Source organism: Octopus sinensis, linkage group LG7 (genome assembly GCF_006345805.1).
Source record: "Octopus sinensis linkage group LG7, ASM634580v1, whole genome shotgun sequence".
Classification (NCBI taxonomy): Eukaryota; Metazoa; Mollusca; class Cephalopoda; order Octopoda; family Octopodidae; genus Octopus; species Octopus sinensis.
The window spans coordinates 18,236,734-18,262,933 of NC_043003.1; the positions used below are offsets into that span (position 1 = coordinate 18,236,734).

General features: G+C 38.4%; 1 protein-coding gene across 3 annotated transcripts in view; it reads left to right on the top strand.

Moving 5' to 3' along the window:
• LOC115213843 (phosphatidylinositol 4-phosphate 3-kinase C2 domain-containing subunit alpha) overlaps positions 1-26,200 on the top strand; it is a 214,296-nt gene that overhangs the window by 110,308 nt on the left and 77,788 nt on the right. Inside the window, exon 1 of one of the 3 annotated variants that reach the window (XM_029782779.2) lies at positions 6,385-6,598. The exons of the other annotated variants lie outside the window; for them this stretch is intronic. Within the exon in view, the coding sequence (XP_029638639.1) occupies positions 6,509-6,598 (90 nt within the window). The 5' untranslated portion in view covers positions 6,385-6,508. Of the gene's footprint in view, positions 1-6,384; positions 6,599-26,200 lie in introns of those variants that run through there. 3 annotated transcript variants of the gene reach the window in all.

Genomic DNA, 26,200 nt, shown 5'->3' on the forward strand with positions numbered 1-26,200 from the left:
TTGAAACCAATGTTTAAAGCAACTTTGCATGTAGGCCCCAAGGCGGTTTTGTGAGGTATTTATTTTGGAAAAGCATGCATTTTCGGTCAAATATGTTGTGCCTCAGTTCAACTGTGTTCATTGAAAAAGACCCCTGATCAAATATGTCCCAGCCATGACCATCATGCCTTTATTTCAAAACTTTTGTGTGAGGACCATTCTATCAGATATGTCCTTTCTTTTAGAATACCTTAAGGTATAATCCGAGGAAGATGTAGCTGCTAGTTCTTGCGGGTTAAATTTTAAAAAAACTGCTTAAAAGCTTTTTTCAGGAAAACCATATCATGTCGGGTTTTACCCCTATCTTCTGCTTTAATTTTTCTATGAATATTTTATACACCTGGGTGTGTAACATCCTCAACAAAAAAAAAAAAAAAAAAAAAAAAAATCTTAAGAAGGATTATTGTTTGGTTTTGTTATTTTTTCTAATGATTATTCTACAGTAAAGATTACCCAACCATATTATTTTATTTTGCCATCAGTTTTACTTCCTAGAATTATTATCACTCATACTACAGCATAACACCCTATCATGCCATATGTTGCTGTTATTGTATGACATATCATATCAAAACAAGCCATTTATTTTGACTTGAAGTATTTCGTTTGTTTGTTTCATTTTTCGCTTTTGGTTGGGGTTTTTTTTTTGTTTGTTTGTTTATTTGCTGTTGTTAGTTTGCCACTGAATTAATTGCAGTTAAGTAAGATAACAGTAGCATGAACCAGTCTCTGGACCACAGAGTCTGAAAAAATATGAGCCAGCAAGGAGGCTCCCAAGTGCAGCTGGATATGAGACAGGCTTCCTAGTGCTACTAAACATGAAGCTGACTTGCAAGTCCTGTTGAGTATGAGTAAGTGTTCCAAATGCACTCAAGTGCCCCAGGGTATGAAGCAGGTCTCTCAATGCCACTGGTTACAGAGCAGGTTTCTGTGCCACTGGGTATGAAGTAGGATTCCATGTGCCACTTGGGTATGGAGCAGGTTCCTAAACATGGAGCAGGCTCCTAAGCATAGCAACTTATAGGACAGGCTTCTGAGTACTACTGGGTATGGAATAGGTTCCTAAGTATGGCTGCTTATGGGAGAGGTTTCCAAGCACTGCTGTGTATGGAGCACATTTCCAAATACTACTGGATATGGAACAAACTCTTGAGTGCTACTATATATTGTTTGTGCCTTCTTGAGCCATGCCTGGCTCATTAGGGCCAGTTTCCCGGTTTCCTTGGTGTATAGATTCCCCACCTGGATGGGACGCCAGTCCATCGCAGGTGAGCTGCAAGATGCAGGAGGAAAGAGTGAGAGAAAGTTGTGGCGAAAGAGTCAGCAGGAGTTTGCTGTTACCTTCTGCCGGATCTACATGGAACTTAGGTGTTTCGCTTATAAACACACATTACCCAGTCTGAGATTCGAACCCACGATCCCTCGACCACAAGTCAGCTGCTCTAACCACTAGGCCATGTACCTCCACGCTACTGTATATAAAGACTAAAAATGGTGGTGTGTTGTGAGCAAGTTCCAGAGTATACAAAAGCTTATGCAAACTGGAGACAGAATTGTGCTTAAATTGGGGCTGTGTTGCCTTTGGTGTACTATTTTGGACAAGCTGAAATTCATGCATTCTTTCGAAGCAGCTTGTTATTGCATTTAGTTTTTAAGCAAATTGTTGCTGGTTCAATATTTAGAACAGGCCATAGTTGCTAGTGTCTGCATTTTGAATAGTTTCATGCTTGTTGATGCTTGGTACTTATTGCATTTCGTTTCTATGCAAATTATAGCTGGTTCAGTATTTAGAGCAGGCTATAGTTGTTAACCATTGCATTTTGAGTAGCTTCATGCTTGCTAATGTCATATTTGCAGCAGAATTTGTCTCGTTTCACTTCACCATTTCACGAAGGTGGTGTGGTCCCTAACCAACCAATAACTACTCTTTTATTTTTTCTCATTCCTTTATTTATTTATTTTAATTATTCGTATGCTTACTTTGCCTGTCAGTCAGTCTGCATGGGTGTCTGGGCCAATTACAGCTCCATCTGCATACCTTAATTACTAATAAATCTCAATTGTTCATTAGCCTACACCCTAATTGTATTTACTGTGCTAGCCCTCCACCAATCTGAAAGGTAAAGATAGCATTCACTTACTGATAAGGTAGTTTTAACAACTGAGTCTGGTCCTGTCTCTATCTTTTCTCTCTTACTCTTTTACTTGTTTCAGTCATTTGAAACAGCGCCCATGCTGGAGCACTGCCTTTAGTCAAGCATATCGACCCCAGGACTTATTCTTTGTAAGTTTAGTACTTAGTCTATTGGTCCTTTTGCCAAACCACTAAGTTACGGGGACGTAAACACACCAGCATCGGTTGTCAAGCGATGTTGGGGGAGACAAACACAGACACACAAACACACACACATATATATACGATGGGCTTCTTTCAGTTTCCGTCTACGAAATCCACTCACAAGGCTTTGGTCGGCCCGAGGCTATAGTAGAAGACACTTGCCCAAGATGCCACGCAGTGGAACTGAACCCAGAACCATGTGGTTGGTAAGCAAGCTACTTACCACACAGCCACTCCTGATAAGGTAGTTTTAACAATTGAGTCTGGTCCTGTCTATCAATTTACTACTTACCACTAATTCTTCCCAATCTTTTAGGGACAGAATACCTTCTTATGTTTCCCTTTCCATCCCTATACAAATCTCTCTCTCGCCCTCCCTCTATCACTCTCACATTTGGTGTTACACCTTTACTTAATAGTGTTACCATTTTATTTTTTTATTTGCTCTCCTTTCCCTCTGTCTATGAATCTATCTGTCTCTCTCTCTCCCCCCTCACATTCAGTGTAATGCCTTTACTTAATAAGTTTAGTATTTTGCCTTCTATTTCCTCTCTCTCTCTCTCTCCCCGTCTCTCTTTTTCCCACTCTCTTTCTCCCTCCCTCTCTCTCACTCCATTTTCTGTTTTAGATATAGCTTTCTCATTGTCTTCCCTTCAGTTACTCTCCGTCCACTTACAGCCATATCATAACTTCATATTCTCTTTTTCTCCCTTCTCACTCACACAAAGTCTCACTCACTTATACATCTATCATTCACATCCCATTCTCTACCTCACCCTCACATATCAGTGTGCATGTGTGCATGTCTGTGTGTGTGTGTGTGTGTGTGTGTGTGCAATCATTATGTCCCCTCACACCACTCTCTACCTGTCTACTAAGTTCCGTCTATCTTCTGACTCATTCTTTTCATTTTCTTATTTTTTCCTTCCTCTCTGTATCCAGCTGTTTCTATACTATCTCTCTATCAATCCATTTCTCTACCACATTAATGTAACACACACACACACACACATAGTCTGCTTTTTCTGCTGGCATAAGTTGGTCAAGGCTTCCAAGGCTATATTTTACAGTTTGATGACCTTCCTGATATTAACCTTTTCCAGTGTGTCCTATTAACAATGTACCTTTCTAAAAAAAATTTTTTTCAAAAGTAGAAAGTGAACATCAAAATTATATACATACATATCTCTTTTACTCTTTTACTTGTTTCAGTCATTTGACTGTGGCCATTCTGGAGCACCGCCTTCAGTCGTGCAAATCGATCCCAGGACTTATTCTTTGTAAGCCTAGTACTTATTCTATCGATCTCTTTTGCTGAACCGCTAAGTTACGGGGATGTAAACACACCAGCATCAGTTGTCAAGCGATGTTGGGGGGACAAACACAGACACACAAACATATACACACACATTTATATATATACATATATACGAAGGGCTTCTTTTAGTTTCTGTCTACCAAATCCACTCACAAGGCTTTGGTCAGCCCGAGGCTATAGTAGAAGACACTTGCCCAAGGTGCCATGCAGTGGGACTGAACCCAGAACTATGTGGTTGGTAAGCAAGCTACTTACCTCACAGCCACTAAGAATTTTTTGCGTAATGAGATAAAAAACCAAGGCTGTGTAGATATTAGAACATTTATAGATAGAAGGTCTTACAGCTGTTTCCAGGATATTTATTATATCCCTTCATCGGAGATGGTGTGAGAGAATGGTTAAGTAATAGACAATTTAGATAGGATACGAAATAGAGAGTGAGGTGGAGGAAAGAAAATAATTGTAGGATATGTAGGGATATTGAAGTTGTAGATCCATTTTTTAGGCAGAATGTTATATATGTAAGATTCCAATCCCTTATGAGTAAAATCCAACAGAATTTAAGATGGGTCCTTCCAAATATAGAGTTTATACACAATGTAAGATTCCAATACCTTATGAGTGAGATCCAATAGTATTTAAACTTGTTTTCTTCTATAGGCACAAGGCTTGAAATTTTGGGGAGTGGGGGTGTTGATTAGATTGGCCCCAGTACGCAGCTGGTACTTAATTTATTGACCCCCAAAAGGATGAAAGGCAATGTCGACCTCAGCGGAATTTCAACTCAGGACGTAAAGACTGACGAAATCCCACTAAGCATTTTGCCCAGTGTGCTAACATTTCTGCCAGCTCACTGCTTTACATATATACATGTACAGTCACAAACTTATGGCAACCTCACTTGTGCCAGTAGGATGAAAAGAGCACTCTGTAAAGTGGTTGGCTTTAAGAAGGGCGTCTGGGCATAGAAACCCTACTAAAGATAACAGTAGAGCTCAATCCAATCCTGCGGCTTGCTGGTTCCCTGTCAAACAGTCGTACCCATTTTCGCAAGGAATAATGGATATTAAATGATGATGATGAGATATATATGTATGTATATAAATATATAGGCGGAATCGAAATCGAAATTGAACCAATCCTATGACTGGCACCCTGCAGTTGCCAGGACCGCTGGACTGACACCTGTGCAGGGGGCAAGTGAAGAAACACCATATTTTAATCAACCAAATATGAACCATTTTGTTGCACAATGCGTCCCCCTCTTTCCTTTAATTTGAAAATACCCTCTTCCCAGATTTGAGGTGGTTTCATGGCAAAGAATTCATCAAGGTATCTTTTTACGTCATCCAAGGAATTGAAATTTTTACCATTAAGACTATTCTGCAGAGACCTGAATAAGTGGGAATCTGAAGGAGCAATATCTGGTGAATAAGGAAGGTGGGGTAACACATCCCAGCCGAGCTGCAGCAATTTTTGTCTGGTTCCCAAAATATCAAGTGGCAAAAATGAACTTTCTTCTCTTCCATTTTAAAGGGTTACAAAATTAACACAGGTTATAGGAACATAAAACTTCTTCCACAAAAAGATAGCTTAAACTGTGCTCTAACTGGAGGTAATTGTCTGCCTTTATGTTCCAGGTTCAAATTCTGTCATGGTCGACTTAGCGTTTTATCGTTTTGGGGTTGATAAAATAGGTAACTGTTGAACAATGGGATTGATGTAATTGACTTCCCCCTCCCCTCAAAATTGCTGGCCTTGTGCCAAACTTTGAAACCTACATATATATATATATATATTCTACTTACATTTACTGGTGTCTGATTGTTGGATATTGTTAACCATATTCTTTTAAAACTGAATGATTTATTGATACATTAATATACCTTCATCAGGTGTCTTGGGGAAATTTTTATTGATATCTGTATGGATTTTTTAATCCTTTGTTTTATAAGGCGTGGGAGTGGCTGTGTAGTAAGTAGCTTGCTTACGAACCACATGGTTCTGGGTTCAGTCCCAATGCATGGCACCTTGGGCAAGTGTCTTCTACTATAGCCTCGGGCCGACCAAAGCCTTGTGAGTGGATTTGGTAGACGGAAACTGAAAGAAGCCTGTCGTATATATGTGTGTGTGTGTGTGTGCATGCATGTGTCTGTGTCTCTCCCAACATCGCTTGACAACCGATGCTGGTGTGTTTACGTCCCCCATAACTTAGCTGTTCAGCAAAAGAGACCAATAGAATAAGTACTAGGCTTAAAAAGAATAAGTCCAGGGGTCGATTTGCTCGACTAAAGGCGGTGCTTCAGCATGGCCACAGTCAATTGACTGAAACAAGTAAAAGAGCATATATATATATATATATATATATATATATATATATATATATGTGTGTGTGTGTGTGTATGATATACATGCATTTACACACTCGTGTGTGTGTGTGTGTGTGTAATTACTGTAGGTGTGTCACTTGTGTATAAGCACACTGAAACACCCAACACGCACACAATCATTTTCGTGTTGTCATATTTTTTTATTTGGCATGGGCAGGTGGGAGCAGAGAGGGGTAGCAGCATCTCTGCCTGAAGAATCTCTTCCCTGCCCCCCCCCCCCCCGCCCGTCTGCTTCTAAGCTACACACTTCAAAACAAGTCTGCTACTGCTAGTGTTTGGTTCCAACCGAGTATCTCTTCCCATCAGACACTACACAATCTGCAATCACCTACTGTTGCTTCAACCAAGGCCCTTCCAGTCTTTTTTGTTTTTTTTTTGCGAACCCAACTCTGTACACAGCGAGGGCCCCTTGTAAAACCCTACATGCTTGTCTTCATTTGGTACCTGTTCTTGTTTCTGGCTGCATTTGTGTTTGTCTACATATGGTTGCACCCTGGACAGCAGCTGCACTTGGTAGGAGAACATATTCTTTTGTTACTTTTAACTGCTTGTATTTACCTTTATAATCCCCCCACATTTTTTGTCTTTTCTTTCCCTTAATTTTGTCCCCCCACCCACTCCCAGATTACCCCCAGATAATACTTGAGATTCCAATCATAGGCATTTGGGTTTTTTTTTTATATGTTTATATGCTACCTTATATACATATATACATATATATATATATATATATATATATATATATATATATATAAACTTTTTTACATTTTGGCGTTTGCTGTTTTTTTTTCTTGAGAACACACTCTTTGTGGTAAGGCAATTTGACGTCTATTTCTAGCGTATAGGGTTCCACTTTAGTAGTCATTCCTCTTATTAATTGTAATTATATATATATATATATATATATATATATATATATATATATATATTATATATATATAAATGATATACATATATTATAATTTTACAAGTATAGTGACAGTAACTTCGAAGTAATTTTGTCAGATTGATTAGTTCTTGAGCTTAATGTTAAATTATTTTTATTATAACTTGACATAAAATCATAGATTTACACACACATACACATGCACACACACACACACGCATACATGTAATCATACACATACATACACACATAAACATGTTCATAACATGTATATCTGTTTTTATACTCTTTTTTTCTCAATACTAGCTTCAGTGAATGGACTGTGGCCATGCTGGGGCACTGTCTTTGTGGGTTGTTAATTGATCATAAAAACTTCATCTTTTACAGCCTGGTCCTTATTTTTACTGATTCATTTTTTTTTAATTGATTTTTTCCCCTTTGAAACAACACCTGGGTTTTTTTATTGTTTATTTTTGTAACCAGCAGTGTTATGTCAAGCATATGAAAGACAGACATAGGCAAATGCACACACACACACACACACACACAGAGTTCTGATAGGTTTCTGCACAGCTGAAATTTACCAAATTCCATTCATAAGGTCCCTGGAGAACCTGAGGCTACAATAAAAAAACATAGGCTATAATAAAAGACATAGGCTACAATAAAACACATACAGTGGGATTGAACACAGAACTATTTGACTACAAAGCAAACTTCTTAACCACACGGCCAAACCATATATCTATGAGTCATATTGAAAACTCAAATTTTTTTTTTTTTTTTGGATTTTTCACTTTATGTATATTTTACACTTTTTCTGGAGCAGTGAAGCCCTAGGTCGATCAATGAATTAATTCTGTTTAATGGATAGAGTGTATGTTGGTTCATAGGTTCATATTCTCTTATGCATTTCTTGTGTGCCTTTGGTTTTTGATATATGTGCTCCAGTATGGTCGCAGTCAAATGACTGAAACAAGTAAAAGAATAAAAGAATAGAAAACATGTGTGTGCATGTGTGCATATATATATATATATACAAAATTTAGAGGACTGACTACTAAAGTGGACAGCCTATATGCTAAACATAGATGTCAAGTCGCCATTACCATGAAGAATGTGTTCTCAGCAAAAAAACACAATTTTTAATCTTCGCATTTTTTAAAATATGCTAAGCCACTGGTTTTAATTGCTTAATATCAATTTCTACCCTTATTATTTAATGTTATATGTATGTATATGTACAGTTATCCCTTGACTATCGTGAGTGTTACATTCTAAACCACCACCCCCGTGATAGGTGAAAATCTGCAAAGTAGAAACAGTACTGTACAGCATTTAATCTTTTACTTGTTTCAGTCATTTGACTGTGGCCATGCTGGAGCACTGCCTTTAGTCAAGCAAATCGACCCCAGGACTTATTCTTTTGTAAGCCTAGTACTTATTCTATTGGTCTCTTTTGCCGAACCGCTAAGTTACGGGGACGTAAACACACCAGCATCGGTTGTCAAGAGATGTTGGGGCGACAAACACAGACACACAAACATATACACACACATACATATATATATATATATATATATATATATATATATATACATATATACATATATATGACGGGCTTCTTTCAGTTTCTGTCTACCAAATCCACTCACAAGGGTTTGGTCAGCCTGAGGCTATAGTATAAGACACTTGCCCAAGGTGCCACGCAGTGGGACTGAACCCAGAACCATGTGGCTGTTAAGCAAGCTACTTACCACACAGCCACTCCTACGCCTATATGTTTATCCAAAGCTTTATATAAATGCTTCATCCTAAGATGCATGCTTTCTATTTCTTCAATTGATATGGGTATCTGGAAGTGTTTTAATTAAAAACAACTGCTCAGACGTCTCATGTACATTGGTCACCACATCTGAGTATTTCTACTTTTGTACATGTTTGCATGTGTTAGCATATACAAAATAAATGTGAATCCTCTTGCTGACACTTCTACCACAGCTATAAGGATCTCTGCTCTTCAGAGTTTGCTGGGACCCATATCCCCTCCACTCACCTCTCTTCCTCTCATCTGCCTTGTTACATCCAACCCTTTTCCAAGCCCTTCATTAATCACTACACCCAGTTCCCAGAAAATTGGGTGCTTGGATTTTCCTCCCTACTCATGTCTTTGCCATGGGTGTTAACTTGGAAGCTTCAAGGACGTTAATTAGCGTTGTCAATCTCAGTGGTCTAGAAGGGTTCTGGAAAACCAGACATAACAGCTTCTTCTTTCTCCAAACCCTGCAAGGCAAAAGATACTGATTCCACAAGTACCAGACTTAAAAGATAAATACTGTACTGGAGTTGATTGCCCCAGCATGACCGCAGTCCAGTGACTGAATCAAGTAAAAGATAAAGAGAAAACTCATGAGTTAGATATACAATGTGTGTGTGTGTGTGTGTGTGTGTGAATAATCCTTTTTTTCTCTTTCTTTTACTACTCTAAGCACAAGGTCTGAAATTTTTAGAGAGGAGGCCAGTTGATTAGATCAACCCCTGTACGCAACTGGTACTTAATTTATCGACCCCGAAAGGATGAAAGGTAAAGTTGACCTCAGCAGAATTTGAACTCAGAATGTAAAGACAGATGAAATACTACTAAGCATTTCGCCAGCGTGCTACCGTTTCTGCCAGCTCACTGCCTTTGTGTGTGTGTATGTGTGAATAATAAACTTCTCATTTCTGTGTCTCTGTCAAATTTAAAGACAGTCTGGAATAGATTGGAGGAATGTTGAAGGAAAAAAGAAAAAAGATCAAACACCTCATTATTTACCTCTGCCAGTGGTGCTATTTGTTATAACGAAGGATCTGAGCTGGGTAGAAACGGTAGGATAAATGCCAAAATAAATATGTACTATACTTCCCTTTCCATCAAACACCCCTTTCCACATTTTTTTTATTAAGTAGAGGCCCTGTGGGAAGGAGGCAGAGTGGGTGTAAGGGGTAAAATAAGTATACCAGTGATACACTGAGGTTCATTCAGTTATGTTTCTTGTGTCAATGTATACATAGTCTATGAGTTCTTTTTTCTAACAAACATATATGTAAATATAAGTAAATACATATATGTATGTCTGTAGGTATGCATGTGTGTCTGCATATATATATATATATATACACACACACACACATACACATATATATATACGCATACATGTATATATGCATACATATATATACACAAACATACATATATGTAAGTATACATGCATATATAAAAATATATATATACACACACATACATGTATGTATGCATACATAGATATACATACACATGTGCACAATTTCAAGTAAGTGAAAATTGTCATGTGTCATTCATAACTCCTTAAGATAGTTTTATACATACTTGTGTCTGTTTGCACAGGTGTGTTTATGTATACTCATGTATGCATATACCTGTATAAGTGTGTGTCTATGAATGTATATTTGTGCTTGCACATATGTATGTATACATACATGTTTGTGTGTGTGTATATACAGAGTAGTAAAAATAATGTTTATGCATTGTTATTAATTTCTTTTTTTTTTATTATTTATGCGCCCTTTTCAAGCCTAGCCGTGCTCATGGGCCCGGTTTCCTGGTTTCTATGGCATATGTGTTCCCCCCAGCTGGACGGGACGCCAGTCCATCGCAGTGTTACTCAAGAAACAGGAAGAAAGAATGAGAGAAGGTTGGGGCGAAAGAGTACAACAGGGGTCGCCACCAGCCCCTGCCAGAGCCTCGTGGAGCTTTAGGTGTTTACGCTCAATAAACACACACAACGCCCGGTCTGGGAATCAAAACTGCGATCCTCTGACCGCGAGTCTGCTGCCCTAACCACTGGGCCATCACGCCTCCACTATTCATTAATTAATACAATAAAATAACTTTATGTTCTTTGAACAGAAATCTCCACCTCATACAAGTAAAACATATTAACTATGATATTTCGTTTTGGGACTTGGTTTGCAAGATTCTTTATATGAGTTCGTGTGTTGAAGCATATTCTGTTGTGTCTGGGGAGAGTCATTTTCTTTTTATGCCTTACTCACCGGTAAAATTTCCACTTTTTTCTTATTTTTATTTTCCTAAAATTTTCATTGCATCTTGCAACCTTTTCAATAGTCTTGACTCCCTATAGTTTTGAAAAGGTTGCAAGACGCAACGAAAATTTTAGGAAAATAAAAATAAGAAAAAAGTGGAAATTTTAGCGGTGAGTGTGTTAAATTATAAGGCAAAAAAAAAGAAAACTACTCTCCCCAGACACAACAGAATATTAACTATGAAGGATATAGAAATAGATATCACATCATTCATGCCTTTCCTAATGGCTTCACTTAGTAAATAACAACCAAACCTGATAGTCACACACTTCCTTTGCTTATATTATGAACCAACACTCTACACAAATCACTTCTAGACGTGTGTAGTATTTATTCACTGTCTTCACAACCCTTAAAAAACAGGGGTGGTAGTTCTCCTACTCTTTGGCATTTCTTAGAAAGGTCTGTCTAATTAGCTATTGTGTTGGTATCCCTATTTTTATCTAACAGCTAACAGATTGCTAAGTTGAAACAACTGTGAAACAGCTGCCTTCTCTCTAAGTGGGTTATTACAGCCATGTCTTTTATTGGCATGATTCCGCTTTGTTATAAGTCACTTTTCTTACTTACCCATTGGGAAGTTGGTACCATATTCATATGACTAGGGATGTATGTGTGTGTGTGTGTGTTAATGTTTTTAAGTCAAATTATATATAAAAACAATTTAACATTAAACTAAAGAATTACTCAGTACGTTTACTCTTTTACTTGTTTCAGTCATTTGACTGTGGCCATGCTGGAGCACCGTCTTTAGTCAAGCAAATCGACCCAGGACTTATTCTTTGTAAGCCTAGTACTTTTTCTATCGGTCTCTTTTGCCGAACCGCTAAGTTACGGGGACATAAGCACACCAGCATCGGTTGTCAAGCGATGTTGGGGGACAAACACAAACACACATACATGCACATACACACACATACATATATATATATAAATAAAAAGGGGGTTGTATGATTGTGTATAGAGGGATATAAATTATTCAAAGGAATTCCAACTCTGTCTGTTTTTTTATGTTTTATTAAAATTCTTTATAATATTAATATAGAATATAGAATATATAGTATTAATAGTATATATAGTAAAATGAAATGAAGTATTGGTTGTCTTATTGAATAGATGAAATATTGAATATCAAATATTAAGGGACTAGTATACTTTCTTCCATTAAAGCAGTCCTCAGGGTCCCAGGTTGTGACATATATATGACAGGCTTCTTTCAGTTTCCGTCTACCAAATTCACTCATAAAGCTTTGGTCGGTTCGAGGCTATAGTTGAAGACACTTACCCAAGGTGCCACGCAGTGGGACTGAACCCGGAACCATGTGGTTGGTAAGCAAGCTACTTACCACACAGCCACTCCTATGCCTAATCTTTTAGAAGAAAGATGGTGACAGTGACTTCGAAGTTTTGGCCTGCTAGCCTACTTCACCCAAGCGTGTGTGTGTGTGTGTGTGTGTGTGTGTGTGTGTGCTTTCATGCTCAGGATACTCAAAACTGTTAGTAATCAAAGGTTCTGCACAATGGAACTGAACCTGAAGCCACCTGGTTTCAAATTCAGCTTTTTCAATCACATGCAATCTTCCTGTGTTTAACTGATGTCTATTTTGTAAATGGAGTTTTTGATTGACAAATGGTTTGACCTGGAACCTTGTGTGTTGAAACTGAAAAATTTACATTTACAGGAAGAGTTGTTTTAACCCTGTCTAAGAACACACAAGAAACTGTTACATTCACTTTCAATTTGTTTCTTTATTATACTCAGTTATGAATTGTTTGAAAGCAAGTTTAGTTGTACTTCTGTGACCTGGTCACCTACATAATTTCCACTGCATTGTGTCAGTGGCCAGGTCACAAGAGTACAACAAAGCCTTCAGACACATAATAGACAACACACTGATGGGAATAAAAGGAAATTCAATGTAACAGTCTCTGAGTGTTTGTTAAATGAGCAAATATATTCTCCCACGATGTAATTATTCATCATCATCATTTAATGTCCATTTTCCATGCTGGTATGGGTTGGATGGTTTGACCAGATCCAGTGAGCCACAGGGCCACATCATGTTCCACCGGATGGTTCTTTTATGACTTCATTGCTTTCAGGCTTAGCTTAGGGTATTTTCGCGCCCGACATCACAAAATGCGTCTGAATAAACATTGCCGGACAGCAAATAGAGACTCGGACATTGCTTAGAAAATATTTTCCGTTTTTAACCTCGTATATAGTACACACTAGGGATTTTGACCTTTAAATTTCAGGGGGGAAATGCGGATTATACTCGAGGATTTACGGTATACATACTCAACAAGCTTCCAATTTTCATTTACCAAATCCACTCACAAGGCTTTGGTTGGCTCCTGGGCTACAGTAGAAAACAGCCCTCACCTGCTTCCGAGTAAGATACTATTTCCCCATGGACAGACATGTTTTCACAGAATATTGAAAATGAACAACACTGCTTGTATGTCAGTGATACTCATTTACGACTATCACTTGTTGTCAAGAAAAGGAAATGCTCACATATACAATGGGCTTCTTTTGGTTCCTCTCTACCAAATACACTCACCAGAGCTGTTGTAGAAGACACTTGCCCAAGACTGAACCCAGAACCATGTGGTTTGAAAGCAAGCTTCTTACCAATCAGTCACTCCTGCACTTGTCTATTATATCTTATAGTACAAACAATACTGCATCTTGCTTATATACAAAATTCTAATTGACAGAGTACTCTTAGTATTGAAATTAATGGAGCTATTTAAATACGACTACGGTTATATATTTAATTATACTCTTAAAACAACTCAATCTATAGGAACAGATAATTAAATATTTAAGATGAAAATTACTACAAATAGACTCAATGTTTTGTATGTCGTTATACTGTTATACTCTTCAGGGAAAAGACGGAATTTTTAAGTATGCTGCTGCTATTTATAATTGTACAGATTAGCATACACCTCATTGAGAAAGACGAAACGAATTATCTTCGTTTTCTATAAAGCAAAGAGATGAAACATTACGGTTGACTGCAAGATAAACAAACAAGATGTGTACTTACAAAGTCCCTTATATAAATAACCGCTAATGATTAACATTTTAAAAGAACCCTACTTCCTGAGTGGGGCAAGGTAGGAGCCAGCGAATACTCTAATTATATGTTGTAATACATACACTATTGTATCTTTCCAATGTGTGTGTGTATATATGTATATTGTTGTGACCCCCTTCAGTCATGAATGACCATGGGATTGCACCTAGAAAGTTACCCTCCGAGGCACAAGTCTGGGCAAGGTTGATTATGGAAGACCAGCAGTCGCCCATGCATGCCAGCCTCTCCTCTCCACACCACTGATGTTATCCAAGGGAAAGGCAAAGGCTGATACAGCTTGGCACAGCTCATTTATTAACATGCAAGTAGCTGAGCACTCTACAGATACGTGTACCCTTAACGTAGTTCTTGGGGAGATTCAGTGTGACACAGAGTGTGACGTACGACAGAAACAAGAAGAAAGAGCGAGCGAAAGTTGTGAAAGAGTACAGTAGGGTTCACCACCACCCCCTGCCAGAGCCTCGTGGAGCTTTAGATGTTTTTGCTCAATAAACACTCACAATGCCCGGTCTGGGAATCGAAACCACGATCCTACAACCGCACATCCACTGCCCTAACCACTGGGCCATTGTGCCTCTATGGCACCTTGAACAAGTGGTGTGTGTGTGTGTGTATGTGTGTACATCATGTGATGGTTTTAAATAAGCATCACCATCATACAAACAATGTTGTTCATTTCCAGCCCTTTGTGAAAAACATTTCTGGCCATGGGGAAAATATTACCTCACCTGGAAACAGATGAGGGTAAGCAATAGCAAGGACATCCAGCCATAGAAAATCTGTCTCGGCAAATTTTGTCTGACCCATGCAAGCATAGAAAAGTGGACGTTAAAACAATGCTGATGACAATGATATGTCATCCAATTACAAACAGAATGAGAAAGGCCAAACAACAATATATAATCCTCCATCATTTATTCATTTATATGTCAAAATATGTGTTAGTTTAGCAAAATTTCCTGTTCAAATTCCACACTCTGATACAATATTTAAATGAAACAGTTTTAAAAGTATGTATTTTGTCTTCTTATTTTAATCTTCGAGTATTCAGATTTTTTTTTTTTTCGTTTTTTCTTGGGGTTCCTGTCTGTTAACTCTCAACTTCAAAGTAGTCTGCTCTTTGTTGTGTCCTCTTGTGAAAAGGAAACAACCGCTACTGTGATCATACAGGAAGGAAGCAATCCTGGCTTTCTCTGTGTAATTTAAAGACTTCCAGTTCCTTTTTGTTTAGTAAACGGTGAATCTGTTGTGACTTGTGGAGTACTGAATTGGGTCTTGTATGTGTGTGTGTGTGTAAGAAAGAGAGAGCTCACATGAGCTGAGAGAAAAAAATGGACATTGGAGAAAAGACAACTAGTAGCAACATGTCATGTGATGCATGTGAAGGATGACAAGTGGGTGAAGAGGTAGCAAATAATCCAAGGAGCCTGCGGAAGAGGAAGACGGAACTAGGGAAGGTGTGGGAAGAAGCCATGAAGTCTGATCTCAGGATACTGGATCTAGTGAAGATAATAATGTATTACAGCAAGTGTTGAAAGGATATTCGGGGGAGGAAAAAGTGGCACAAAATGATGGGGAATGAATATGGTGATAATGATGTATGGACGTTTTGTGTGTGTGTGTGTGCAACATGTGCTGGTATGTCTGTTTAACAAGAGCTTTGATCTGAAATGAAATCATGTTGGAACATTATATTTCATAAAAAAAAAAGGTGACGAGCTGGCAGAGATGTTATCACGCCAGGCGAAAAAACTTAGTGGTGTTTCATCTGTCTTTATGTTCTGAGTTCAAATTCCACCGAGGTAGACTTTGCCTTTCATCCTTTCGGGGTTGATAAATTAAGTACCAGTTGCATACTGGGATTGATCTAATCAACATCCCCCCCCCAACTCCCCGAAAATTTCGGGCCTTGTGCCTAAAGTAGAAACGATTATATTTCATAAAAGTCATGTTTGCTTATAATACTTTCTAACTTTGGCAGAAGGCCAACAATTGTGAAGGGAGCTGGGGGTTAATTAAATCAGTCCCAATGTTCAACTGGTACTTGTTTTACTGACCCTGAAAGGATGAAAGGTAAAGTCAACCTTGGCAGTGTTTGAACTCAGAATGTACAGAGATAGAAGAAAAGTCATCAAACATTTTGTACAGCACTGGAATAATTTTGCCAGCTTGCAGCCTTTTTGTTTGCCCATAACAAACTGAAATATGCATGCAGGCACACACGCTGATTGCAATCATTATTTAATTGTTAATTGATAATTCATAGTAATTAATAGTTAAAAGAAGAACAAATTACTAAATTATAAAGTAAACGGTAAGTACAATTAATGCTTGTGTTTATTTTATTGTCAAAGATAACTTTGCTAAAAATGGGGCAAATAGGAAAAAAGTTAATATTGAATGGCGCAGGAGTGGCTGTGTGGTAAGTAGCTTGCTTACCAATCACATGGTTCTGGGTTCAGTCCTACTGCATGGCATCTTGGGCAGGTGTCTTGTACTATAACCTTGGGCCGACCAAAGCCTTGTGAATGGATTTGGTAGACGGAAACTGAAAAGAAGCCCGTCGTATGTATATATATATATATATATATGTATATGTTTGTGTGTCTGTGTTTGTCCCCCCACCATCGCTTGACAACCAATGTTGGTGTATTTATGTCCCCGTCACTTAGCAGTTCGGCAGGAGAGTCCGATAAAATAAGTACTAGGCTTACAAAAAATAAGTCCTGGGGTCGATTTGCTTGACTAAAGGCGGTGCTCCAGCATGGCCACAGTCAAATGACTGAAACAAGTAAAAGAGTAAAAGAGATATATATATATGGTAATGTTCCCCACAGTTTCCATCTACCAAAATCAATCACATGGTATTGTTCACCCGGGGTTATTATAGGAGACAGTTGCCTAAGTTACCACCACCATGTGGCACCTTAAGGACTGAACTTAAAACTCCTTGGTCACAAAACAAGGTTCTTTACCACAAACCCGTTATCTAATGATAATTGATATGTAATTTTTCAAAACCAAGAGAAAATTTTTCATTATCGTAGTAAAAAGGAAGCCAGATAGTGTGTGTGTGTGTGTGTAGGCATTAACTAACATGTACCAGAGAGGTGGAGGTGTTGTTAATGATATGTTATGTAAACAGACAACAACCGTTGGTGGTTGTGTGATAAAATAATAATGTGACTAGAGCAAGAAGTGCTGAGCTCAGATCTGAAGAAACCCCAGTTTCATTTATTTATTTATTTATTTTACTGCATACATGGTGCAGGCTTGGCAGTGTGGTTAAAAAGCTCACTTGGCAGCCACATGGTTATGAGTTCAGTTCCACTGCACACTACCTCAGACAAAGTATCTTCTACTTACAGCCTTGTGAATGAATTTGACAGATGGAAACTGCATGGAAGCCCATTGTGTTTGTACATGTGTGTGTATATATATATCTTTGTGTCTTGCACCAGCCATTGCTTGACAACTGGTGCTGGTTTGTTTACATCCCCATAACTTGGCAGTTTCACAAAAGAGACCAATAAAATGCAAATAGGTACTGATTTAAAAACAAAACTCCGCTGGGGTCGATTTGTTCGATTAAACCCTTCAAACTGGAACTGCAGCATAACCTGCAGTCCAATGACCAACACAAGAAAAGACAAAAGATACTTACTTAGACCATAAAACAATGATAATGATGATGATGTTAATGATGATATAAATGATGATGATGATGGTGGTGGTGGTGGTACTAATTGTGATGTTAATGGTGGTGAATGCAGACTGTGCCAATGAAATTTATAAATTTTTAATCTGGTGCGGCAACTAGTTTGGACTTGATTTTGGATGAAGACTTTGCTTGTCCTTGCTGTAAAGTTGTTTTGTTTTTTTTTTGTTTATCTTTGCCCTCTAGCTTGTGCCAGTGTCAAGGTATTATAAAAGTTAATTTAGATACAGGTGGAGCTGAGTGGTTTACTCTTTTACTCGTTTCAGTCATTTGGCTGTGGCCATGCTGGAGCACCGCCTTTAGTCAAGCAAATCAACCCCAGGACTTATTCTTTGTAAGCCTAGTACATATTCTATTGGTCCCTTTTGCCGAACCGCTAAGTTATGGGGACGTAAACACACCAGCATTTATTGTCAAGTGATGTTGGGGGTGGGGGTGAACACAGACACACAAACATATACACGCACACATACATATATATATGTATACATATATATGTATATGTATACATACATATTCTGAGAATTTGAACTCAGAACATAACAGCAAACGAAATACCGCTAAGCATTTCGCCCGGCATGCTAACATTTCTGCCAGCTTGCCACCTTATAACAATCCTTTAATAATCCATTCTACCATAGATACAAAGCCTGAAATTTTTGATAATAAAGCAAATAATAATCTTTTCTACTAAAGATACACGGTTTGAAATGTTAGAGGGTGTCTTAGTTGATTACAACAACCCCAGTGCTAAACTGGTATTTACTTTATTTGACCCTGAAAGAATAAAAGGAAAAGTTGACCTCGACAGTATTTGAACTCAGGATGTAAAGAGCTGGAAGAACTGCCACTAAGCATCTTGTCTGATGTGCTAATGATTCTTCCAGCTTGCCACCTTTGTCATTAAATAATGTTATATTACTTTGTGAGTCCTACATCTTTATTGTTCTGTTCCAGAACTTTTAACTTTTACTCTTTTTTTTATTACTTCCAATTTACAAAAGTTTACATTTCTCTTTGTCATGCTTTGCTGTTGTTGTTGTTGTTCTCGTTGTTGTTGTTGTTGCTGCTGTGTTTCCTAAGTTGTTTAACAAAAATTCTGTCCTCTACTACGTTGCTGTCATCTTGCAATGACTCACACCAACAAGTTTTTGTCTCAAGTCGTTTCATTTATTTTACTTATCACGTTATCCGTATTCCGTGATGAGGATGCTGATAGCATTGAAGATGACGTTGATGTTGATGATTATGGTGGTGGTGGTAATGGTGATGATGATGATGAAGTGGCACCAGAGGTGGTGGTGGTGGTGGTGGTAGCGGCGGCGGCGGTGGTGGTGGTGGTGATAGCAGTGTTGGTGACAATAATACCTTTTTTTATTAACCTCTTATTTGTTAATGTTATACTTTCACATTGTGTGTGTGTTTTGAAGTGTTTTGCCTGAAATAACAATAAAAAAAAAATCTAAGTGAAATTGCAAAAACAAATAACATTAATCCCTGCTGCCATGCTACAGTATCCTTGATTAGTCGTAAACTATAAAAGACAACTGATGAGAAAAAAGTGGCTGAGTTTGACATTAAGTTTAAACACAAACACAATGAACTCCACCCTTCTTTTTTCTTCTTTTAAATTCAGTTTTCTTATGTAGACATTTTACATCATCATCATCATGCCATCCACTTTTCCATGCTTGCATGGGTTGGACAGAGCTTATTGAGGCAGATTATCAGTGGCCAGATGTCCTTCCTGTTGCCAACCTTCACCTGTTTCCAAGTAAGGTACGATTTTCTCATGACGCCAGTGCTAATGGTTCTGCGAGTTCGCCGCCTTTAAACTTCTGTCAAACCGTCCAACCCATGCTAGCTTGGAAAGCGGATGTGAAAGGATGAAGTGTGTTGAGTCTTTGTGTTTGTCCCCAACACTGTTTAAGAACCAGTGTTGGTTTGTTTACATTCCCATAACTTAGAAGTTTGGCAAGGCAGGCTGGTGGAACAAGTACCAGACTTACAAAGGGCAATAAGTACCGGTGTCGATTTGTTCAAGTAAAACCCCTTCAAAGCAGTGTTCCAGCATGGCCGTACTCCACCTCTTCATGATTATCATCATCATAGTCATCATCATTAATGTTCTCAATGCCCCAGTGGTATTCTATAGTAGAGGATATTCCATCTCCCTACCTATAAAAAGGAATGTGCTGATGCAAAAGTTTGGGTTACTTCTTGTTCTTTCTTTTTTTACTACTACTACTAGTAGTAGTAGTAGTAGTAGTAGTAGTAGTAGTAGTAAAAAAAATTCTACTACTACTACTACTAGTAGTAGTAGTAGTAGTAGAACTTTTCTTTGACAGAAGCTTGAGAATCAACAGGTGATCTTCAGAAAACAGAAGTTCAGCTCTAGAAATAGTTCTATGTTATCTATACTTGTAAATGCCTAAAATAAATATCAACCACCATTAAATCCAGACAACCTGTCTAAGAATATCTACAAAGTTGATCTGGCTTATAGAAATTGCTACAGAATTGAAATATCTTTATCCTCCTCTTCTCTAATCTTCTTTTCTGATGTAAATCTCAGAAATAGAAATAAATTTACCTTGTCAGAGGTAAATTTATTATTTTTTAGTGATTTCTTATATCAGTTATTAATATACAAGAATATCTGATTATAGATGCAGGCGTGGTTGCGTGATTGAGAAGTTTACTTCCTAATCACATGGTTCTGGGTTCAGTCCCACTGCCTAGCACCTTGAGCAGGTGTCTTCGCTAGGAGACCCTTCCAGATGCTTGCACTCTGCTGGCATAGCTTTGTGTCATTGAGGCATGCAAACCATCACACCATCACAAGAACTGGACTGGACCTTTTGGTGGGCATAGGATATGTAGGTCTACATTATTTATAGTGTACATCCTTAGAGGATGTGATTTTAGGTGTATTTGACTGTTATCTCTAACAGGTTAATGGACCAGCCACATAGGGGTTCCAATATTTGATAGCAGTCTTTTGTCTTTATTATCCACTAAGTGGATAATTCTTTCTAGGTGCAGGAGTGGCTTTGTGGTAAGTAGCTTGCTTACCAACCACATGGTCCCGGGTTCAGTCCCACTGCATGGCACCTTGGGCAAGTGTCTTCTACTATAGCCTTGGGCCAACCAAAGCCTTGTGAGTGGATTTGGTAGACGGAAACTGGAAGAAGCCCGTCTGTGTGTATATGTTTTTGCGTCTGTTTGTCCCCCCAGCATCGCTTGACAACCAATGCTGGTGTGTTTATGTCCCCGTAACTTAGCAGTTCGGCAAAAAAGACCAATAGAATAAGTACTAGGCTTACAAAAAATAAGTCCTGGGGTCAATTTGCTCGACTATAAAGGTGGTGCTCCAGCATGGCCGCAGTCAAATGACTGAAACAAGTAAAAGAGTAGGTAAGGCAGTGAGCTAGCAGATATATTTGCACGTTGGGCAAAGTGCTTAGCGGCATTTCATCCATCTTTACAATCTGGGTTCAAATTCTGCCATGGTTGACTTAACCTTTCATCCTTTCGGGATCAATGAAACAAGTGCCAGTTGAGCACTGGGGGTCAATGTATCTCCCTCCCACAAAATTTTAGGCCTCGTGTCTGTAGTAGAAAGAATTATCCAAAGGTCCAGTCCTTATTGCAGTGTGATGACTTGTGTAGCCTAACTGACCCTAAAAGCTATGCCCATGGAGAGCAAGCTGAGTAGATCAAAGGACAGAGGTCGGGCAAATATGGACCACCCCATCCCAAAAGTAAAAATGGGTTTACAGAGGACCAAAATCCCTACTGAGGAAAAAGCAATGTTATAGATCAGGAGTTCTTGACCATTTTTTTTATCCATGGGCCCTATTGATTACTATTTTATTCTGGTGCCCCACCCCACCATCGCCATTTTCATGTTTAAAATTTAGCTTTATAGAAACTTCTTTCAAAATTCTTTTTTGTTTTTTGTTTTATACATTAAACCTTTTGATACCAACCCGTCTGAAACCACCTCTGGCTCTGTAGTATAAATGTCTTTTTTTCAAAAGTTCTGAATTAGAATCTTCTATCTTAGTCACAATTTATGTTCCTAACTGTAGCTTAATGATAACTAAGTTATTTGACTAAATTCTTTGTTATATTTCAAATTAATTGAAAGGAACTCAGAGCATCTCAACAGAAATATGGTAACAAAAGGGTTAACTTGTGTAGGTTGAACTATGTATAGTGTCAGAGAAAGAAAATTTTTTTAGGAGCCCTTAAAATACTATTGCAGACTGCCCCACCACCACCACCACACACACAATTTACTATTTTCTTGCATGGACCCCGAAAAAATCTTATATAAACCCTCTGGGCCATATGGACCTTGGTTGAGAACCACTGTTATAGAGGTACCAATGATAATTCAAGACCAACAAGACCAGGAAGAGGAAGGCCTTCCCTCAAGGAAACATATAAGACTGCAGCAAAATTCAAAAGAGAAGGCCAAGATTCAATTTGAGAGAACCGAAAAGGACCACTCAAAGTTGAGAACATTGAAGCAAAGTCGTCAATGGCCAATGCTCGTTAGGGAGCGAAAGGCTTAAATAAGTAAGCAGCAGCAGTAGTAACAGTGATGAAGTAAGCTCCATCTGTAATTAACCTGGAAACAGTTGCCAACTAGAAAGTGGTTTATTTATGTAGATGTGGAATAGATTTTCACCTCCCCTTCTAGATTAGTTGACTTTTAGTCATCGACAGGCGTTGCAAAGGAAATGGCTGCCAAATTATATCATATCTTTTCATATGTCTATATGTTGATTAATTTAATGACTCTAGTCATAGACAGGTGTTACGGGGCGATGACTGCCAAAATTACACCATATCTTCCTATGTCTGAGCGTTTGCTAATTCAGTGTGTTCTATTGATTACTGTGGCATCAATGTTTATATAGACTCTTTCATGTGTGAGTTAGACTTCCATTATCTGGCTCATAAAAAAAAAAAGCAATGCTTGTGTATCTGCATACACATACACACACACATTTATATATATATATATATATATATATATATATATATATATATATTGACACACATGTGCATATGTGTGTATATGTGTGTGCATATATGTGTGTGTGTATTTGTATATATGTATGCAATATAAACATTATAAGGCACAGGATTGCCAATTAGTTAAGGAGTTCACTTCAAAAACGATAGTTTCCAGGTTCAATCCTTCTGTGTAGCATCTTATTTATTTACTGCCCACAAGGGGCTACACACAGAGGGGACAAACAAGGGCACATAAAAAGATTAAGTCGATTATATTGACCCCAGTGCATAGCTGGTACTTAATTTATCAACCCTGAAAGGATGAAAGGCAAAGTCAACCTTGGCGGAATTTGAACTCAGACCGTATTGGCAGACAAAATACCTATTTCTTTACTACCCACAAGGGCCAAACACAGAGGGGACAAATAAGGACAGACAAATGGATTAGGTCGATTACATCGACCCCAGTGCATAACTGGTACTTAATTTTTTGGACCCTGAAAGGATGAAAGGCAAAGTTGACCGGCGGAATTTGAACTCAGAATGTAGTGGCAGACGAAATATCGCTAAGCATTTCGCCCGGCGTACTAATGTTTCTGCCAGCTAACCACCTGTGTAACATCTTGGTCAAATGTCATTTTTTACAGGTCTAGCCATACCTTGTAAACTGAAACTGGATAGATGGAAACTGTACAGAAGCTGATCAAATTAAAAGGCACAGCCTTGTCGCATACACTGTGTTAGGCTCATTATTCTGACTGAGAATTACGTTAAGAGTACACATGGCAGTGAAATATTCTACCACTTTCATGCTAATTCAATGAAGCTAATAGTTTGGTTGATTGAACAGCTAAATACTGTTTATCAAAACAAGTATAGCCCCATCCATCTAATATATATTTCATGTATGTGTGTGGGTGCATGTGTGTGTGTATGTACTCACATGTACATATATATATACATATTTATATATATGCATGCTTGTGGAGGCGCAATGGCACAGTGGTTAGGGCAGCGGACTCGTGGTCGTAGGATTGTGGTTTCGTTTCCCAGACCGAGCATTGTGAGTGTTTATTGAGTGAAAACACCTAAAGCTCCACGAGGCTCCGACAAGGTGTGGTGGCAATCCCTGTTGTACTCTTTCGCTGCAACTTTCTCTCTTTCTTCTGTTGGCCTGCTCACTTAGCCAGTGGGGTGGCATCATTTGAAGGCTAAAACGATGCGAAGCGCATTGTGACCAGTGATGTGTAACAACATCTGATAGCCTGGTTGGTCACGGTGATATATGCATGCTTATGAGCATGCATACCTCCATATATATTTATGTGCACATACATTGTGTGTGTGTGTGTAGATATAAATATGGTGCAAAAATTAAAAAAAGGACATTAAGTAAACAAAGTGTTCTAGGTTTACGCTCAGAAAAAGCAGACGGGGAAAGTTTTTATGTTTTGAGCATATGCTCCTCTGCAGAAAAAATAGAAGAGGAAAGAGAAAGCAAATATATCCCCCCCACACACACACACACATGCATGCATGCATACATACATACCATAGGATGTTCCCTGATTTCTCTTGACACTGATAAGCCTAGTGTTCAGCTTCAGATTTCATAAGATGAAAGCTGAACCTTTTCCAAGAGTTGAATGCCATTTTATTGCAGTTAGTCCTCCCAGAAGAGCTAATTATCTCCAAGAAATAGTGGAATCAAGACTTTCTTGGATGTAGTGAATTACTGCAGATTCAAACCCAACCCCTATTATTTAAGTCACTATCATCATCGTTGTCATCATCATCATCATTATGATCATTATCATTCCAAAATCTACTGTTTCCCTGTTTGTATGGGTCAGGCAAAATTCAGTGAAACAGTATTGTAAGGCCAGATACCCTTTGGACAGACATGTTTTCACAGAAGATAGCAAACAATACTGCTTCTGTTGTTGTTGTTGTCATCATCACAGTCGCAGTTCAACGACTTGTACAGCACTCACCATTGTCGTTTTATTACCCACTTCAAATCATCATATCTGACCCACTTCCCTTTTTTTATTAATCTTTTCTGAGAGTCTGTGATCACCAGGGCATAAAATATCTATGATTAAACAGGTTTTTTTTAACCTGCTATTTTTTGACAATCACAATATCTGGCATCATCATCATCACTATTATTACTGGTGAGTGAGCATTCTGCTAGCTCGCTTTTGTAGAAAAATCTGAATGCTAAAGGATTAAGGCAGATTTGCTACTGATGGATGCTCTTCCTGTCACCAACCCTTGCCTGTTTCCAGCCTGGGTAATATTTCCCTATGGTCAGACGTTTCCATACAGTATTGCAGACAAATGACATTCATTCACAACAATCCCACAATATGAAAATAAGGAGATACAAACACACACTCACTCACACACACTCTTTCTCTCTCTCTCTCTCTCTCTCTCTCTCTCTCTCTCTCTCTCTCTCTCTCTCTCTCTCTCTCTCTCTCTCTCTCTCTCTCTCACACACCCATGATGGCTGTCTACTTGTGACCAAAGAAGACCATCACTGATCGTTGCCTGTGCAAAATGTCATCAATGTCTGTAAAAAAATTTTAGGGTCAATAAGGCTTACATGACTCTTTCCGTCCTACTGAAATGATCCAGAGACAAGCCAAGATTAGATAACTAGTGCCAGTATGCGTCCATGGGATCAGGCATATGGAAGCACCATGATCACAAGCACAAGTAAAAGATCATCGAAACATCCAAAACCATTCCTTGCATATCCGGTTTTATATGAGTGACTTTCTGCCAGAGACATGCTTCTTTCAGCATTCATCTACGAAATCCTTTTATAAGGGCTATTAGTGGAAAACATTTGCTTAACCCTTTCGTTACCATGAGATGCTCTGTGTTTCTTTCAATTAATTTTAAATATAATAAAGAATTTAGTAAAATAACTTGGTTATCATTAAGCTAGTGTTAGGAATATAAATTGTTATTAAGGTTTGGTGGAAGATTTGTTTCAGTCATTTGACTGTGGCCATACTGGAGCACTGCCTTTAGTTGAGCAAACTGACCCCAGGACTTATTCTTTGTAAGCCTAGTACTTATTCTATCAGTGTCTTTTACAAACCCGCTAAGTTACGGGGATGTAAACACACCAACGTTGGTCGTCAAGTGATGTTAGGGGGTGGGGCAAACAGACACACAAACATATACACGCACATACATATACATATATATACATATACGATGGGCTTCTT